Source organism: Schistocerca gregaria, chromosome 3, assembly GCF_023897955.1.
Source record: "Schistocerca gregaria isolate iqSchGreg1 chromosome 3, iqSchGreg1.2, whole genome shotgun sequence".
In the NCBI taxonomy this organism is placed as follows: Eukaryota; Metazoa; Arthropoda; class Insecta; order Orthoptera; family Acrididae; genus Schistocerca; species Schistocerca gregaria.
In genome coordinates, this window is record NC_064922.1 from 422,588,888 (window position 1) to 422,609,370 (window position 20,483).

General features: G+C 41.4%; 2 protein-coding genes across 3 annotated transcripts in view; one reads left to right on the forward strand and one right to left on the reverse strand.

Moving 5' to 3' along the window:
- LOC126354768 (uncharacterized) overlaps positions 1-12,760 on the forward strand; it is a 75,420-nt gene extending 62,660 nt beyond the window's left edge. For both annotated transcript variants that reach the window (XM_050004660.1, XM_050004661.1), the window contains one exon: positions 10,705-12,760. In XM_050004660.1, the coding sequence (XP_049860617.1) occupies positions 10,705-10,890 (186 nt within the window). In that variant the 3' untranslated portion in view covers positions 10,891-12,760. The remainder of the gene's footprint in view (positions 1-10,704) is intronic.
- LOC126354769 (UPF0489 protein C5orf22 homolog) overlaps positions 1-20,483 on the reverse strand; it is a 1,899,147-nt gene that overhangs the window by 171,615 nt on the left and 1,707,049 nt on the right. The window lies entirely within an intron of this gene.

The following is a 20,483-nucleotide window of genomic DNA, read 5'->3' on the forward strand; positions in this document are numbered from 1 at the left end:
ACAATTAATTTTATATGATTATTCCACTTCAAATCGTTCCGCACGTATACTCCCAGATATTTTACAGAAGTAACTGCTACCAGTGTTTGTTCCGCTATCGTATAATCATACAATAAAGGATCATTCTTTCTATGTATGATATGAGGCAAGGACACGAAATTCTCTTTAGCTCATTGTAATAATCTGGACTTATTTCTCTTATAATAACGTTCTGCGTCCTTGGTTGATTAATAAGATACTGTTTTATCTATCGTGCGAGACCACGGCATATCTGATACTTTAATCCGTATAAAATATGTTGCTATTGTTTCTCCCGTAATAACACAGAAAGGAATTAAGGAGTAAAACGACTGGGATGTGGGCGTTAAGCAGTAATTTCTGAAGGTAGGGCGCGACCCTCCGATGCGAGCCCCTTGAATTATTCCCCTACAGCCGCGAGAGGCTGCTCTCCAGCTCACTCGTCACTTTGTGACGGCTCCAGCCGGGAATCAAGGCTGAATAAGCTACGCGGGAGTTATGAAAATCTGAACTAATGCAATACCCAGCAATTACATGAATGATGAATGCACGCCACAAGGACATAAAGAAAACCAGTCATAGCCGATTGTTTGGGAATTGTTGCAGCTATTGCAGTTTGTTTACTGTCGATCTCATTCTTTGCTGCCCTATAAATTAATTAGGAAGCGTTCCGTACCGTGCCCATAAGAGAGATCGTGAATTAAAAGAATGTGAATACTGATTTTACCGAATCAGAACTAGAACAAGTGGGGACCTCATGAGAGAAACGATCTTCAAGAATTATGTTTCCCTTTTACAATAGAGGGGCAGTCGAATATTAAAAGAGTACAGTAACGTCAATAACACACTATTTCATAAACAATAATAGCAATAAAACAATATAGGCTCATCTGTCTTGAGCCACGTTAGCAAGTTGAAAGAGTTCCTCACAATGAAAGAATGGAAGTGATAATGTCCATCAACATTATAGGGCCGTCGTAAGTCTTTCTAGAAACCACTAGGTTTCTCAAGTGCGGAGTTGTACCTGAACTTGTTTACTTTAAGTCACTTGTTTGATGTATTCTATAACTTCATGTTTTGTGTCGTTGTACTGATACTTCTAAAATACTTTTTTTAAAACTTTGCCAACGGTTTTTATTTAAAAAAGTGATTTCTGCTCTTAGCATATAAAAAACAAACAAGAAATTGTTTATCCCATTAACTAGAATAAAATTTCGAATTTTTGCTCCATCAACCTGAACTAGTTTCATTAATTTAAACTATTGTGGCATGCACCTAATTCAGTAGAGAACCCGGTTTTATCACGAAATGTAAAGAAAGAAATAAAATTTATAAATTTACACATAGACTCAGTGTATCTACCATACAGACACTCTTTGTTTGCCGTAAGCCGTCAATAATCCGCGAAAGTTTGTAAAGCTCCGATTTTCGTTGCTGTGTGGCATGACGGGAGAAAATTAAGAACCAGTTAACATACATGATGAAAGTGTAGTCTGAGGACAATTGAGAGAAAAAGGAGGAGAGGGATGGGGAAGGTGCTGAAGGGTAATGTTTCCATCGATCTCCAAGACGCATGCTTGTTGTTTTTTGCCCTATACTTCAAGCAAAGGAAGATAACTTTTAGTATAAGCAGGAAATACATAGAACGTGATTGATTCATTTATTTTAATTTTTGCCGTGTGTAATCGAAAATATTCAGCATTCTGAAGTTTCTTGATGCCTTTTGCCTCAGGAATTATATAATAAGAACGAAACGTATCTAGTGATCTTATATAGGAAACTATTTTCCATTATTGCAGACATCATTATGTATAAAGTCTCTTTCCGATGATACAGTTTATGTGACGCAGTCACTTAGTACGTACAAGTTTGGCGCTGATTTTCAGTATTCGATTCGTATTCGTAGAATTCCACCACGTTGTGCTGAATAGTGTTTTACACGTACTTCCTCAGCTACGTAAACCTTTTTGAAAGAGTCTTCTGAGTCCGCCACTGTTGCCTGCTGCCCACGTACACGGGTCGTCCTATGACACTGCTTCAGTGTACTACGCAGATAAACCACCCTTCTTTAGAGATACTCGTTACCAGAGATTTAACATGCGGTGCTACTCCATGGAACACTTCCACAGTAATTGTAGGAGCATTTAATTCCAAAATTTACCGTCTCCTTACACGGCTATAATCCGAATGGTCTAAGCTCACACTACCCCTAACCTATAAGGCTGTAAAGCAATAATTAAACAGTGATCAAGGCTAAATCCAAGTGATATTTTCTGAAATATCGTGTTTTACTTAACCATAAAAAAATCACTCTGATAGTAGTACACATCCTTTGTTACGTAATGTGAATGTAATACTCACTGACCTCGTCTGACACTACAAAAGTAAAAATGAAAACTCGTTAAAGCACAGAAAATGAAACTAATGGCAACATACTTGCACCATATACTCCACTACTAAAAAGTACGACTTCTGTACCTGTTATAAGTGAAAACTGTTCAAAAACATATGTCAAATACATTTCATTCTGATTCTATCGAGTTTAGTAAACATGATGCGGTCGCGAAACGCTGTATATTATACGTTATCGAAGGTTTCTTGGAACGATCGATCACTTTGTCTCCTTGCGTGGAAGGGACTATGTGGGGCGTACATTTCTTAAATTAGAGACTGAAGCTTAATAAAGGACTGCACAGAAGTCACCTCTGAGAACTTACTACACAATCCTCAATGATACTATAATGTCGGGCAGAAACGTGACATTATTACTAACTTCTGTGTAGGATGCAATAGATGACCGTTCGTTAGCTCTAAGAGTAAAGCTGAGTCATAAGAATAAGGTGTAACGTAGAGCAAAGAAACCATTACGTAGTGCACTAGAGAAACAACGCGGAAAAATGTATCGCGTTTCACCACTAAACGTCAGCAGTAGAGTAACTCCAGAATTGTAGAAAAAAAATACGACTGAGAGCTTTACTTATCCATCTCAAGCGTTTTAAATGTGCTTTTATGGTTTACTAATATTTGCACAGAACAAGTACCAGTTTCTACACATGTGAATTTTTTAAGCTGTTTGAAGCCTCGTACGAGATCGATATTCCACTTTCCTTATCCAAAATCTGAATTAATAAATGCTAGCGAAAATACGTTCAACGGAAATATTTCAGTATTTTATGTACTTTTATTACATTCTGTTCAGTTATCAGCAACTTGAAACCATTACGTTCTCTTAGTTGCTGCAGACTGTTGACGTGGAAATCGCCTAGCATCATTTACTGAGGTATCCTATACGAATTTCCAGACTTTTTTGGGAGTATCCGTAGTAGATTATTTCGCTCCGAGTTGTAAATTGTAATGCATATGATGACAAAAAATCATTATGTTGAAGACCGGGAACTACGATCATTGCTTGTTTTTGATCACATGAGTAGCGAGAAAAAAACCATTAAAATATAAGACATGTTTCCATCATTGCACATTGTGTAATCGACTGTTTTATCTAATGGTAGAACCCACCACATGTGTGCTAAGGTAAATGGTTTTACAAAGATTTTTTAAATCAAGCTAAGCTTAATGTTGCTAGCGATATTATTAGGTAGAAGTAAATAGGGTGATAACTAGTGAATAGAAACGGTATAAGCAATTTATTGCGAGAACACAATTTATGTTTACGAATAGAGAGAAATTGTACTCAAATGACTTTCCCCTCCGAATGAAAAAATATTTTGTTGACACCGACCTACATAGGGAGGAACGATCACCACAATAAAATAAGGGAAATCAGAGCTCGTACGGAAAGATACAAGTGTTGATTCTTTCCGCGCGTTATATGAGATTGGAATAATAGAGAATTGTGAAAAATCGTTCTGAGCATTATGGGACTTAACAGCTGTGGTCATCAGTCCCCTAGAACTTAGAACAACTTAAACCTAACTAACCTAAGGACATCATACATATCCATGCCCGAGGCAGGATTCGAACCTGCGACCGTAGTAGTCGCGCGGGTCCGGACTGAGCGCCTGAACCGCTAGACCACCGCGGCCGACCGAAGGTGGTTCGATGAACCCTCTGCCAGTCACTTAAATGGGATTTGCAGAGTATCCATGTAGATGTAAATGTAGATGTACACAAGTTTCAATTAAAATCGAAAGCCGCCACACCATTCCCGTACGATCTGTGCGACAGAGGGCTGACTCGCCAACCAGATTCTCACAATGAGTGATAATGAAGGGTATGATGTTGGCTGCATTTGATTCAAAGATGAAACACACTTTCACTTAAACGGAGTTGTGAACGAACAAAACTAGCGAACCCGAAATTCAGAAAATCCCCATATCTGTGAAGCGAAACTACTGTATTCTTCCAAAGTTACTGTTTGGACTGCGATCTGCAGCAGACGCATTATTGGCGTCTTTTTATACGAGAAATTATCACCAGCGAATGTTACGTTGCACTTTGTCCCCATACAGGATTGCAGGATCTAACAGGCACTGAGTGGTTCATGCAAGATGGGGACAGACCACGTCGCACCGCACAGGTGTTTCTTTTTGTTGAGGAATACATCGGGAATACAGCCACTCCGTTGGATTAACACAGATTTACTGGTGCAAGGATGGAATCGCCTCCATATTCGCCCGATCTGACTTCTTGTGACTACTTTTTGTGTGGCTCATTGAAATACAGTCTACCGTAACCTCCCACGACAGTGGACGGGCTTGAATCGGCGATCCGTGTGGTATCTGAATCCATTTCCTTTGAAACTCTACGGGATGTCATGGCAAATTTCATTGTTTGTGTGCTCCACCTTCGTACTGAGAGCGTTGAACATTTAGAAAAGACTGCGATGTGACTGCAAAGACTGCTCGCAGAGGACGAGTTTAATTTAACTGTACGAGATGCGCAGCGTACAGCGCCATCTATTTCTAAAAGCATCTATAACTTGTATATAAAATTCTTACAGCTTTAATAATAAACAGACCTTTTTTGCTCACGTCTATCGCTCTTAGTTTTCGAAATATTTGATTTTAAAATCAGGACGGTCGCAGGTTCGAATCCTGCCTCGGGCATGGATGTGTGTGATGTCCTTAGGTTAGTTAGGTTTAAGTAGTTCTAAGTTCTAGGGGACTGATGACCACAGCTGTTAAGTCCCATAGTGCTCAGAACCATTTGAACGATTTTAAAATCAGGGACTCCTTTGCTAGAGATGTATTTTACACATGTTTCGTAAGTAGTTCTACAAACTGTCAGCTGCATCCTCTGTTTTGCTAAAACTCATGTTGAAGTATCTTGGTATTGTATACTGAGAATGCTATCACTAGGCAATATTCTAGGCAAGTTTTTCAGTTACTGTAGCCAATCAAATCACTTTCATAACAAATTAAGATTCTTTCGAAAAGATTTTCATATTAAAATACTTGTTCATTTCAAACGTCACAAGAAAATCACTGAAACCATTCCGGAAGCTCAGTTGAAACAGAAGACTATATAGGTAAAATATCACGCTGCCCACGCTGAAGAAATAAATAACAGATTTAGTGATTTGAAGGCACTAAAACTTTCGTTTCCGTTTATGGAAAATCCGTTCATTGTTGATGGTGTGGGGGCTTGGTCAAATAAGATTCCTAAAGAAAAATACGCACTAACAAAATGTGTCAAGAGACTGTTCTCAATATTTGGGATTACTTATGGTAGTGAATCACTACACTCAATACTCAAGTTAAAATCGAACTGAGTGAACTGAGGAAATTTACGTGAGGCTGAGCGAATTGAGCTCATTATTTAGTAGCTAAGTTTCCAACAGCTTACAGCAAAAATGGAGACGCGAAAAGTACATTTCTTGCTGCGCAATGAAACCTTGTTTCGTGATGTTGGTGTCAAAAGAAAAACAATGTTTCCTGATCAATGGAACCATTAATAGTAGATAAAAACTATAGAAGCAATGGCAGCACGAATTAAGAAGACAAATTTAGTGCATAAACTAACTATGTACATCTACAATAGGAAGAATATTTTGATCAAATTGAGACATTATCAGGTAGTAATCCTCCATGAACCTGATATGCAGCGGAAAGCCTGAATCTAATGTGTACAGGATTATTTAGAAGTCCAGAACTTGTGGAACGAAGGTGTCTCAGGAATATAGTGGGACCTTGAAGAACAGGAGACTGTCATCAAAGAAGATGCCAACAAGTAATCTGAGACACAATCAGGAAAGGAAAGAGCATGTCTTCCGGAGGATAGACTTACACGTCAAACAAGGCAGTATTTTTATGGAGAAGAAAATAAAGCACATTTGATCCAAGAGGTACAAAGGAATCTGGAAGAAATATAAGTACAGGAATCTGCAGCGGGATGACTTACAAATCAAAAATTATGTCGTATGTTACCAGTACAGAGTTACAGCCAGAGCAAAATCATCACGGACAGGAGAGCGAAGTATGAGAAAGAAACGATGATGGACAAGGATAAAGACAGATGAAACGAAGCTGAACAGAATCAACATGGTGCCCAGATGGCCGCAATGAAACGAAGAAGAAGTAACAATTACTCTGAAAACAGTGCGACCATCTTGAAATCAATTCGATAAGTTTGTGGATCGCAAAGTGACCAAGTGACCATCCTTGTTATTTACTGTCTGATGTAAAGTAACCGGAAACCCCGATATAATGCGGAGCTGACGACTAGCTTCCGCGCGAGGAAGACACACCATTATAAAAGAAGGCAGGGAGTAGTTTTCTGTCAGTAGAGAAGCAGTAACATTACAATGAATCGATCATGAGAGCTCAGAGACTTCGAAGGTGGGCTAGTCATCAGAAATCCCCGGGGCAACAAGCCTTCTAAAACTGCCTAAGTGAACCGTCGGTGATACGACTGTGAAGCAGAAGCTGGGTCTAAACCAAGACCAGGCAAATCTCATGTACTGACGGCCAGGTGCAGTCAAGTATTGCGCGTGAAATCAGCGGAAGGACTCATTCGTGAGTTCCAAAGTACTGCCAGCAGTCAAGCTAAGTCAGTGACTATGCGTGCGCAGCTAATAAGAACAGGGTACAATGACCGAGCGGCTCCTTATAAGCCAAACATTTCTGTAGTCTGTGCTAAACGACGTTTGAGGTATTCTAAAGAGCTACGCGAATGGAAGGTGAATGACTGGTAACGAGTGATTTGGAGTGAGGAATCACGCTATACCCAGTGACAATACGATGGATTTGGTTTTGGTAATACCTGGCGAACGTTACCTGCCATCACGCGTAGTCCAACAGTAAAATGCAAAGGAGGTGGTGTTAGCGTATGGAATGTTTTCCGTAACTAGAGTGTGGTTCTCTTTATTGCGCTTAAGAAAGCTCTAAATGTGGAATGATATAAACACATTTTATGGTACTGTATACTGTGTACAATATACATCTACGTGATTACTCTGCTATTCACATTAAAGTGCCTGGAAGAGGGTTCAATGAACCACATGGAAGCTGTCTCTCTAACGTTCCACTCTCGAACGGCACTCTGTAAAAACGAGCACTTAAATTTTTCTATGCGAGCCCTGACTTCTCTTATTTAATCGTGATGATCATTTCTCCTTATGTAGGTGGGTGACAACAGAATGTTTTCGCAATCAGAGGAGAAAACTGGTGATTGAAATTTCATGAGAAGATCCAGTTGCAACGAAAAACGTCTTTGTTTTAATGATTGCCGCTCCAATTCACGTATCATGTCTGTTGTATTATCTCCCCTATTTCGCGATAATACAAAATGAGCTGCACTTCTTTTCACTTTTTCGATGCCATCTGTCAGTCCCACCTGATGCGGACCTCACACCGCACAGAAAAACTCCTAATACGGCGGACAAGCATGGTGTAAGCAGTCTCCTTAGTAGACCTGTTGCACCTTCTAAGTGTTCTACCAATGAATCGCAGTCTTTGGTTGGCTCTACCCACAACATTATTTATGTGATCGTTCCAATTTAGGGTATTTGTAATTGTAATCCCTAAGTATTTATTTGAATTTACAGCCTTCAGATTTGTGTAAGTTGTCGCGTAATCGAAGATTAGCTGATTTCTTTTAGTACTCATGTGAATAGCTCCACACTTTTCCTTATTGAGGGTCAATTGCCACTTCTCGCACCATACATATATCTTGTCTAAATCAATACCATCACTAATTAATTTATGTGGTATATATCTCTCAATTGCTGTCGATGCTATCTCTTTGAAAACATTCCACAACTATTCTAGACTTACATGATCAAATCGGAAGGAGTGAAGACTGTCTCTTAAAAAGGCATTAAGAACATTTTTATCAGCTTTTTTAAACAGATATACTTTGCGTTTCTTTTTGATGGTTATAGGTGTTGACGGTATTCAGACTAGTAGCAACTGCCTTGTGGTCGCTAATCCCTGTATTCGTCACAATACTCACTGTCTGTCCAGGATTATTTGTTGCTAAAAGGTCAAGTATGCTTTCGCAACCATTTAGTCTTCGAGTAGGCTCATGAACTAATTGTTAAAAATAATTGTCTGAGAAACCGTTCAGTACAATTTCGGATGACGTTTTATGCCTGCCGCCGAGTGGAAACGTATAATTTTTCCAGCATATCGAGGGTAGATTAAAGTTACCACCGATCGGGGGCGATAATTGTATCAGCAACCTATCATAAAACAGTATCTGTGAGGCAATCGTTTACGGACAATAACATTCATGAAAAGGACTGGACTGTCCAAACTCTGGACCTGAACCCAATGAACCTTTGGGATGGCCCAGTGTCCAACGTCAATACCTTCTGTGTTTCCGTCTCTTGCCATTCCTCCACAGACATCCCTGGCAGAGTTCAATGGGTAATAAAGTCTAAGTGTGGACAGACCCCATATTAACGTCCAGTAACAGGCGTCTCGATATTTTATGACTAGACAGGGTACGTCGACATTAGAGCAGGTATAACAGAGATATGCGAGTGGTGATTAGTGTCATTGGCGGTTTATGGACGTCGTTTGTTAGGGCCTCGGCAGGTGCGTGCGCTGCGGCCGTATCTGCCGGCACTACCTCGGGCTAGGAGAGCGCCCCCCCCCCCCCCCCCAGACCATTTCGCCAGCCTCCCTGCTTTTTTAATGTATTCAGCAGTTTCCATCACCCAAGTTGCGAACGTGGGGCCCGCAGGGGGGGGGGGGGGAGGCGGGGAGAGGAATGTTTGCCCCAGGCGCCGAGCACAAACAGGCGCGCACGCGAGCCCGCCGCCGCCACGGCCGCCAGAATGGAGTTATCGGAGGCGAGGCAATCCCGCCGCCGCAGACGTGCGTGGGGCGGCCAGCCACTCCCGTGCTCGAGATATCGAACTCGCGATCGATTCCCTCCGTGCGTAGCGCGCCCGCCGGCTCACAGACCGGGGCGGGGAATTGCGCCGAATGGCAATAAGCAGTGGGGGGGGGGGGGGGGGCGACGGGCGGGAGCTGCGCTCGGGAAATTAGGGATCAAGGAATAAAATAGCAAGGGGGCAGCGCGGAGGGTGGAAAGACAGGCACGTCACCCCCACGGGGCGGCGGTGGGGCACAGAAAAGAACGCAGAAATAATGTCCGCCATCTTTGTGCCGGGCCGGCGTAAGGGAAGCGGCCCGCGGGGGTGGGTGGGTGGGTGGGTGGGTGGGCACGTGAGCACGCAATGCATGTGCTCGGGGGGAGGGAGGGGGTGGAGCGGAGCGCCCCCACCTCAGAAACAACAAGACGACCGCGAGCTGAGGGTCGCACGATCCTGTGGGACTCAGTAGGAAAACCCAGCTGCCGTATACCTCGCAAATGTTGTTCCTCATGACACATAAGAAGGACAACCGGTATCTGCATCTACATCCACTCAAATAATAGATATTGTCTGCCCAAAAAGGCAGAAGAAAATAACAGTTTGCTTCGAAAAATCAAAGGGGCGTGAAAGAAAAGCAGTAGTTAAAAGCGAGCAAGGTAAGAGTGGTAACTTATCTCGATGTTATTCAATGTGTAAATTGAGCAAGAAGTAAAGGAAACAAAGGAGAAGTTCGGAAAGTGTATTAGAGTTCAAGGAGAAAAAAGTAAAACTTTGATTGTTGCGGCATCGCCGTAATTGCATCAGATATGGCAAAGAACTTAAAAAATCACATGAAAGAAAGGGATGTGTGTTGAAAAGAGGTAGAACTAGAAATATAAACAAAAGTAAAAGAAGGGTGATAGAATGTAGTCGAATTAAATCATGCGATGCTGAGGGAATGAGAGTTTTAACAGTGAAATATTTCATGAATGACTGTCGTTGGCAAAGTCTTGGAATAATTATTGAAGTTGCGATGTGTAAGCACCCTTAGCAGGGAAATCATAGTTTGAAAGTAGGAGGTCAGGAAACGGATGTTTAGAAACGCGAGCTATTCTCGGTGAGGATTCTCATCTCTGTTCCTCCTATACAATGCTAACGGCAAAGGGAAGGCTATAACAGCGAACGTCGATTGTTCACTTCCGTCGGAAACTGACTCGATGGTGCAGTATACCAATAGGTTTTATGGGACTTCAGAGTAAACGATCCTGATCTTCAGAAGATGTAGGAGACTTCCAGTCCACTGTTTTACTCATAAAGTTTAGATAGAAACTAATAATAAATGCACACAAAATAAGTAACAAAACAATTTCTAATATAGATGTACCAGTACAGATCTATTACCCAAAACTTGTTGTTTGTTTCAGGTAACACCTGTCACCCTGCTACCTCAACCCACACAGTTTCATGTCGGCTGGAAGTTAAACAGCACACCGATGGAAAAGAAAGCTGCAAGATGCAATATAATCTCGTACCCTGCATCATCACAGCTACACAATAGCCACACAGCCAATATAAATAAGTGGAGTGTTTTTGCTCTGCTGGTTATCTGAGAGGTTGAAAAAAGGAAAGATGTCGTAATATAGCGTCCCTTCTTTTTTTTTCTTTACCTGTGAATTATACAGCCATTGCCTGGATTTTTAAGATTTATTACGATTTTACACGGCATTGTTACATTTATTTAAAACTTGTTATATGATGAGTGGAAATGGAAAACGTTCTGAGTGCCAAATCTCACATTGATTAAAAAACAGTATTTCTCAATTTATACATAGCTGATTTCTATCCAAAAATTGAGAATGTATTCTGATAGCACAGAATAGTGCTACTTACCGCATCACCGCAAAAAAATAGTGAGACAAATTGGAAAATAAATACTTATTAAGAAAATTCTACGTGTACCAACAGAAAACCGATTTTTCTAATTACCAAGAAGAAAGTTTTTACAAGTTGACATTTTGGAGACAGTGGTTGTGTACCAAACACGCGTTGATCCTTACAGAGCAGAAAACACGCGTTGATCCTTACAAAGCAGAAAACAGCAAGCAGTCACTGTTAACAGTGCTGTTTACAAAATGACTTTTGGCTTCTGTCTCGGGTACTTCGGCCGACGTTCGTCTGATGATTTTTCTGACGTTTCGCCAGCACGAGTGGCTGTAATTATCAAAGTTTCGCCCTCCACTGCTGGTGGTGGACTGTTTAATCACACAAATTTCGCCGTAACCGGTTTCGAACCGACAGATTCGTCTTCAGACGACTGTTCACGTTTATATTTGTTGTTTTTTATATTACTTGTCAGCTGTTTTTTTCCCAACAAGTAACGCAAACATATATGAACCCATCGGTTCGAAATCAGTAACAGCGCTACTAGTGTAAATAAATTTGGTGGCTCCTATTTTCTTCGTTGCAAGAATCAACGTGTATTAGAGCTTACGCCGTCTCCCAACGCATGTGGGAAAGACTTACTCCATGGTTTGGCGCCTGGACCAAGTCTAGGGACATTCAACAGAGTAACGAAAACACAATTGCACGTAAAACGCGTTTTATACGAAAATGGCGCTTCGGACCTTTTTCACTCTTCATGCCTTTATGATGAAAGAAGTTTGTCAAATTAGTGAGAAATGTTTTATTTCATCTGTTTTATTGTTGCAATAATTCCGTTTGCTGGTTTACATACAGCCGACATGCTAAGAGAATGTGATTCTGTATCTCTTATTATTAGCCTGTAACCGTCGCAGAAACGAATGTTTCACACTTCTATTCGATGGTTATGACTGAAGAATGATTAATGATTGAATCTCACGCGAATTAAGGAACATACAATTTTTATTCGCTAAACTATAAGGAATCAGGGCTTCCAAGGAATGCTCGGTGGCTGTTGTTCGTAATATTTCGCTGAGCTCTATTGCGATCTATAGGGGTTTCGTGATCGATGGAACACCATGTCCCACTAAAGTAATACGCAGTTTGGAGCGTTGGGACGTCTGTATCTCATATCCGTCTAGTGGTACAATGCGCGAGGCTTTCGGAACTTGGAGAAAAGTACTACGGACCACGGGGTGGATACGTAGAAGGCTGTGAGCGATCAAATGAAGCGGCGTGTGTTTAGAGGCACAGTGCGTCTGTTTCGCGAAAATCATATCAAATCACCTTCTTCTCCATTCAAAGAATATCTAAAGTACCTATCTGTATTTTTTATATTTCAGAGAGATTGTTTTCAAACATTACTGCACATCTGAGTAATTCGACTGATTTGTACATAACTTGTGTGTAGTGAGACGTATATGCCCCAGAAAACTTCATAACATGTGGAAAACATTGATGCGTGGTATGTCAAAGCCATCTTCAAATGTTATGTTGTCAACTTGTGTTCGATATTTCGTATTTTCCATTGTCAGCCGAATAAATGTGTCTTTGCACTGATTTGTTATATTTTTCCCACAACTGCCATCCTGATAAAACCATTTCAAAATAAAAAAAATGCTCTGGAAATTCTAGGTTCACATGAAAACGTGGATCTAGTTAATCGAACATCCCACAAAACTTTTTGGAAATAATTGTACAGGTCGCACGGGCAGTGTAACACTTCTTACGTATTTCTCATTTTTGTATTTTCTTGTAAAGTTCAAATACAGTTCATTGTGGCCTGCATGCAGCGCTTCATCAGAGGTTGTTTGTTGCCGTGAACCTACTTCCAGCTGTCTAGCATGTTTCTTTCCTACCTTCTTTGTGGACTTTACTTCCGTAATTATTAAGCTACATTTCCAGACTCACCCCAAGGCTCTGCCATAACTAGATGGCGTCTTGCAGACCAACCTGTACCCCCACAACTGTAACCGTATAAGTAATAAAATTCCACTTTGTCCATAAAACCTACATGATACGATCTAACGCCCCAGAAAAATGCCCACTCTTTGACTAACCAAACCAGGCTAATACTGCATCTGAACATATCAGATTTACCGCATTTTGTCGGACAGTATCGAAACAGGCGGCAAACTGGGTTTTCTCTGACGCAATTCATCAACAGATCAACGTTGCCTTGAATATTGTAATATGAAGTGGCTTGACACGTACTCTGAATACGTACCAACACTAGGAAATATGTGTGAGAAATTGTTTACACGAAAAGAAGAGACCATATTGGGTAGGCAGTGAGCAGCTAGGTTTAAGAGATAAGGTACCATACCATTAATAAGTTCAATTCTTAAACAGGATATTTGCACCAATAATTCTATCAGAGACAGCAAAGGACTTGGAAGAGCAGTTGAACGGAATGGACAGTGTCTTGAAAGGAGGATATAAAATGAACATCAACAAAAGCAAAACGAGGATAATGGAATGTAGTCGTATTAAGTCGGGTGATGCTGAGGGAATTAGATTAGGAAATGAGACACTTAATGTAGTAAAGGAGTTTTGCTATTTGGGGAGCAAAATAACTGATGATAGTCGAAATAGAGAAGATATAAAATGTAGACTGGCAATGGCAAGGAAAGCGTTTCTGAAGAAGAGAAATTTGTTATCTGCGACTATAGATTTCAGTGTCAGGAAGTCGTTTCTGAAAGTATTTGTATGGAGTGTAGCCATGTATGGAAGTGAAACATGGACGATAAATAGTTTGGACAAGAAGAGAATAGAAGCTTTCGAAATGTGGTGCTACAGAAGAACGCTGAAGAGTAGATGGGTAGATCACATAACTAATGATGAAATATTGAATAGAATTGGGGAGAAGAGGAGTGTGTGGCGCAACTTGACCAGAAGAAGGGATCGGTTAATAGGACATGTTCTGAGGCATCAAGGGATCACAAATTAAGCATTGGAGGGCAGCGTGGAGGGTAAAAATCGTAGAGGGAGACCAAGAGATGAATACATTAAGCAGATTCAGAAGGATGTAGGTTGCAGTAAGTACTGGGAGATGAAGAAGCTTGCACAGGATAGGGTAGCATGGAGAGCTGCATCAAACCAGTCTCAGGGCTGAAGACAACAACAACAACAACAACAAGAATCAACATGGAAATTCCTGAGAAACAAATCATAAGATTTAATAAAGTCAGTTCATTTGTTATGTGTAATTAGTTAAATTCATTAAATAACTTTTACTTCAGATCATTACAGATATATACTTCTCAAATAATTAAAAGCACAGGCATTGACATAAAACGCCCTCTGGGGAGCCTTGGAATAGTAATGAAATTAGTCAGGATAACAAATGGTGGTGAAGTATAACACTCAGAGAGAGAGCATTTAAATCGTTAAAACAACAATTTAAATAAGTAGAAACATTTTGCTCTAAAAAAAATGCTCTGATAACGTATAAAAGCAGAATATAAAAAGGCACTTGTTATTAAATGCTGCTCAAACTGTGTTCTGCTTCGGCACTCCCTAAATTATCACAATAACAAGAAAAATTAATAGTTACAAAAACCCTAGTGGAAGGAAAGAAAAAGAAAATTAAACATTAAACACGGTACTCAACAGTTAGCAGCTGATCCAGACAAGATCTGGCTACCATCAATCACACAGACGATAAAATAATAAACACGTAAGGGAGGTAAATGTTCACTGTCAATTTACAGGTGAGATCCGAAGTGATGATAGCAACAAGTTCTCACAGAATAATTTCTGCGGTGATCGCCCTGGACTAACGGATTCATAGTCTTCGATGTCGCGTGCAAGACTTATTCCACTCAGTCTAGTTTCCTTCTCAAGGCGCTTCACCAAAGCCTGGACAGAAGGAACGTACCGGGATCAGACACGCGTCAAGAAGAATTTACTCACTCGGCCACAACAAAGAATAATGTGGCAAAGTACAGCGCCTAGCCCATCACCAACGGTAGTGTTATAACTAGAGTTGCGCTCTGCTCGAACTATGGTTCAGCAGTTTTGGTACACTACATAAATGTCGTAATACATGGTAGGATTACCGGTACTATTGGTAGAATAGGTAGGGAAAGAAACATAAATGACCGTTTAAGAGAGAAAATGGGAACTGGCGACTTCTCTTTTCCTTTTGTTTTATCTATTTATTTATTTTGCACGTAATTAGAACCGCAGATCATTCAGTGTTAGTTCATTGTATGTTTTTATCCTTAAGAACATAAATTGCATTTTATAAGTAATAAAACTTAGTTCAACGCATAACTCCTCGCTTTTATGTAATCAAAGCAATTACTTTTTATGGAAGTAAGGTTCACATACACAAACATTAAAAAGCATGTAATTATTATTATTGCTATCTTGTACTGAACAGAACGTTCTTCATCATGGTCAAAGGCAAGAGTTTCGTGGTGTTATTGATAAATGCGAAAGTTGTTTGTTAATAATAGAAAAATGTTTCATATATTTACACGAAGTATTGAAGCGATGTTTGATCAGCATTTGTTTTTATCATAGATAACAGACGGGAGGATAACTATTGTGGTCGTTCTTAGGTACTGGTTTTTATATATTATGAAAAGTTGAAGTTAATCTTATTGTGCCTGCTTCACAACTGGAAAATTATTTACGCCATTGATTCAGTTGCGGTGCTTCTCGCAGCTAGTTTCTCCAACACGGTGTTTTTATACTATAAGATGCCACCATTTACGTGATACAACATACTGTTCAGGATAGTAGTATGGTGTTTTTTTTTTTGAGAGCTACAAATTTGTTTTCTTGTTTGTGTTAGGTCGGAGATTCTCTCTTTTCAGGGATTGTGTGTTGTGTTGTCCGTACCGTAATTGCATTACGATCGACATTCTAGGCACACACACATTTCCATTGATATCGTTTTTGGTGCATTTTTTTTACTTTTGTGCAAATACGAGGCTAAGAAGACTCTCGTGATTTAGTGAAGCTAGGATCTACAAAATTTACTGAACTCAGTTTACTCATATACGTCCAATATTGGAAATACTGATTACTTTTATTGTTGCAAAGCAAGAACCGCTAATCAAGGGAAATCTCCGACATTTACATTTACTTTTACTTGTCAAAATTGTCGAATATTAAGATATTTATTACGTCTCTGGGCCGTATCATTTAGAACAATGGCGCTGACCTCTGCACCAATATTACCCTATAAAATTTGCATAAGGAAATTAATTTTCCGCTTCGTGAATATAGGAGGTGGTGCATACAAAAACTGACAACACTTTTAAGTAATATTTGATTATATTTAGGTTAAATATTACATGAAACACATTGAATCCGGAACCGCGCTGCTGCTACGGTCGCAGGTTCGAATCCTGCCTCGGGCATGGGTGTGTGTGCTGTCCTTAGTTAGGTTTAAGTCGTACTAAGTCTAGTTACATTCGCAGATCATATTAATTGATTACAAAGTCTTCGTTATTCTTCTGAGAAGAGATTATATTTATATTTCGTTACGACGTCAGTTATGGTATATTTACGAAGTTATTTGATATCATTTTTATCACATTATGTGGCGTACCGCCGCACTGTGTAAAAGAAAAGTGTTCCGTAGTTACCGTGGCCCTTTATATTTCCTCACTCAGTTTCTAAACGGTTCTATTATAGTTTTCAGGCGAATCTAGTAGGACACTGCTCGCATACGTAAAGAAAGCGATCGTTATACCCGCCAGGTATGTAACACGCCCAACATGCAAGTAACACGGGTACGACCTTAACTGACAAAAGCTATTAGGAAAACGAACGTAGCCTGCGCTTACTTGTGGTAGCCTACGGTAGTTTTACAACTATAGTCGCAGCTCACTCCAGCACACGACTGACTCGGCGAGCTCGGTCGCTACGCGTAAGTCGGCGTTGCGGCAAATGCCCCTTGTTGGCATGGAAAGTAAGTTCTCCCCAGTTAAGAAAAGATACTCTAACATATACTGGGTGATCAAAAAGTCAGTATAAATTTGAAAACTGAATAAATCACGGAATATTGTAGATAGAGAGGTACAAATTGGCACACATGCTTGGAATGACATGGGGTTTTATTAGAACCAACAAATTACAAAACTTCAAAAATGTCCGACAGATGGCGTTTTATCTGATCAGAATAGCAATAACCAGCATAACAAAGTAAGACAAAGCAAAGATGATGTTCTTTACAGGAAATGCTCAATATGTCCACCATCATTCCTGAACAACACCTGTAGTCGAGGAATAATGTTGTGAACAGCACTGTAAAACATGTCGAGATTATGGTGAGGCATTGGCGTCGGAGTTTGTCTTTCAGCATTCCTAGAGATGTCGGTCGATCACGATACACTTGCGACTCCAGGTAACCCCAAAGCCAATAATCGCACGGACTGAGGTCTGGGAACCTGGGAGGCCAAGCATGACGAAAGTGGCGGCTGAGCACACGATCATTACCAAACGAAGCGCGCAAGAGATCTTTCACGCGTCTAGCAATATGGGGTGGAGCGCGATCCTGCATAAACATCGTACGTTCCAACAGGTGTTTATCAGCCAGGCTGGGGATGATGCGATTCTGTAACATATCGGCGTACCTCTCACCCGTCACGGTAGCAGTTACAAAACCAGAATCACGCATTTCCTCGAAGAAAAAAGACCCGATAATGTTAGATGTCGTAAATCCCACCCACACGGTGACTTCCTCGTCGTGCAATGGAGTTTCCACGACAGTTCCAGGATTTTCGGTAGCCCACATTCTGCAGTTGTGGGTGTTGACAGACCCTCGGAGCGTGAAATGAGCTTCGTCGGTCCACAGCACGTTACAAAACCAATCGTCATCTTCCGCCATCTTTTGAAACGCCCACACCGCAAATGCTCTCCGCTTCACTAAATCGTCAGTTAACAGTTCATGATGCCGATGGATTTTGTACGGATAGCATCGGAGGGTACGCCTAAGTGCCAACCAAACAGTAGTGTATGGAATGCCGGTGCGATGTGCGACTGCACGAGCGCTGGCTTTCCCGTGCATAGACAAACTCGCTACAGTCTCCATGTCTTCCTGAACTGTCTCAGCAGCATTACGCCTTGTGCTCGGTCGGCCACTACGGGGTCTATCGTCTGAACAACCCGTGGCTTCGAACTTCGAAATCATTGTCGCCACAGCTGCATTTGTCAACGGACCTTAACCCGTTCGAATTCCCTTGCTATGGCGATAGGATCGTAACGCTTAACTAATACATTCCCCATTCTGATAATACAGCTTCACTGAAAGTGTCTTTTCAGGTAACGTCAACATGGTGCGACTGCTGGCCTCTCTCTCTCTCTCTCTCTCTCTCTCTCTCTCTCTCTCTCTCTCTCTCTCTCTCTCTCTCTCATTACAGCTCCTTTTATAAACGATTGTCATGCGCAGTCACTGACGTTTTGCTGTCCAGCGCCATCTGTCGGACATTTTGTGAACTTTTTTTTTGGTTCTAATAAAACCCCATGTCATTCCAAGCATGTGTGTCAATTGTTACCTCTCTATCTGCATTATTCCGTGGTTTATTAAGTTTTCAACTTTATGCTGACTTTTTGATCAACCGGTACTATCGATGCTGTCCATTCGCACAGGTCAGTATTGAAATATGATTCGTCTGAAGATGAAGGAGAGTTTAGTGAGTCTTATGAATGATAAATTTGCAGCAAATGCACACCAGCAACCAATTACAGTCAGTCAGTTGTTTGTAATTGTTTAGTATTCAACATCTATGAACACATGCATGAGATGAGTCCTGATTATTCCGACTGGGTACAGAAACGCGACTGGAATACACTAAGTAATCCCCATCTGCTGATCAGTTGAGAAGCACACGTTTCTATGAAACGAGTTTCCACCCAATCTCCCCTGCAGACAGAGAACTAAAACGAAACCGTCTGTGTCGTCCTCCTCAGGAGAGAACCAGCTCTTCAATTACAAGGGAGGGCCCGGCGAGGGGCGCGGGAGATGTCAGAGAGAAAAGTCGACGTTATCGGCCGCTCAAAGGGCAACCACAGGCCGGCGTTTCTTCCTTCTCGCTCCATTTACTAAAAAACAAAATTACAGTTCTCTCATCCAGTATCCCGAGGGAGTTTGCCTTCCTGGGAGAAGAGAGAGAGAGAGGGGAAAAACAGGTCTTTTTCCGAACCGTCTGCAAATATAATAAGATTGATTTCTGATTAAATTCCAACGAGTGTGGAAAGAAGCCATTCACAATTAGACGAGGAGACACAATTGGGATCACGACATAATTGAGTGAATAACTCGCCTTTTTCATGGAAAGTAACCGGAACTTTGGCTAGGAATTAATCTTTCCCCGGGGCCGTAGCGGGGACGTAATTACGTGAGTTTGCCGGCTGAATGGCGGCGAAAGGAGCGCCGCGGCGCAGCGCAGCTCTGCGCAGGGTGGGCGGCGCCGCCCCGGGCTAATTAAATTACGTCCTGTTTAACGCGGCGCCCACTTAACCCAGTGGCCTGCCGGAAATATGGGCCTCAGACATTAATCGCGACGCGCTGCTCCGAGAAGTGCCTGCAGGCTCCTGCAACCGGGCTGGAGGTGTGGGCCCTTCAGGTGTCTGCTCGGTGTTAACACAGTGCCACTGAGGTTAAGCTGCTGCACTCTGCCTCGTTTGGGAGGTGCGAGCGGCGGGGGTGAGGGGGGGGGGTGTTTACCGTTCTTACCTAACGCCAGGATGAATAGCAAATAAAGGAATTTTATTTATTGCTCATGTAAAGTACAATGAGAAGAATACACGATTAAATTTTAACCTCATTTAACGCTATATAGCGCATTTCTAAGAAGTAGTCAAATAAAAAACAAACAGACAAAAGTAAGTAAACTTTATATTATTTCAAAAGTATACGCCATAGTTGCTAATATATTTACTCCGTAGTGAGACATGACGATCATTCCCTTAACGGAAAAATGTTTGTGGTTTCCTCGAGGCCCACAAGAAAGAGAGGCCATGGCACGTGCGTCAAAGCACGTGACACTACAGGTCCCACCAGTGTCAACAGCAGTCTCCGGCGGTGAGCGAGTAGCTATTTCATACGAGTTTAACAATTCCTAACTGCACACAAGCTGTCGTCAGCACACGATAAAGAAGAGACCACTAGTGGGTACCTTTTCACTGACACATTAATTTCCCGCGGGCCCTACATGGAGTCGAACGTTCACGAAGTACGGCGGACAAGGCGGTTAGTGTGACATCACAAGATCGTTGAGGGTCCCAACATCTCGTGGGCCACGGGTTGCCTATGGAGCCACTC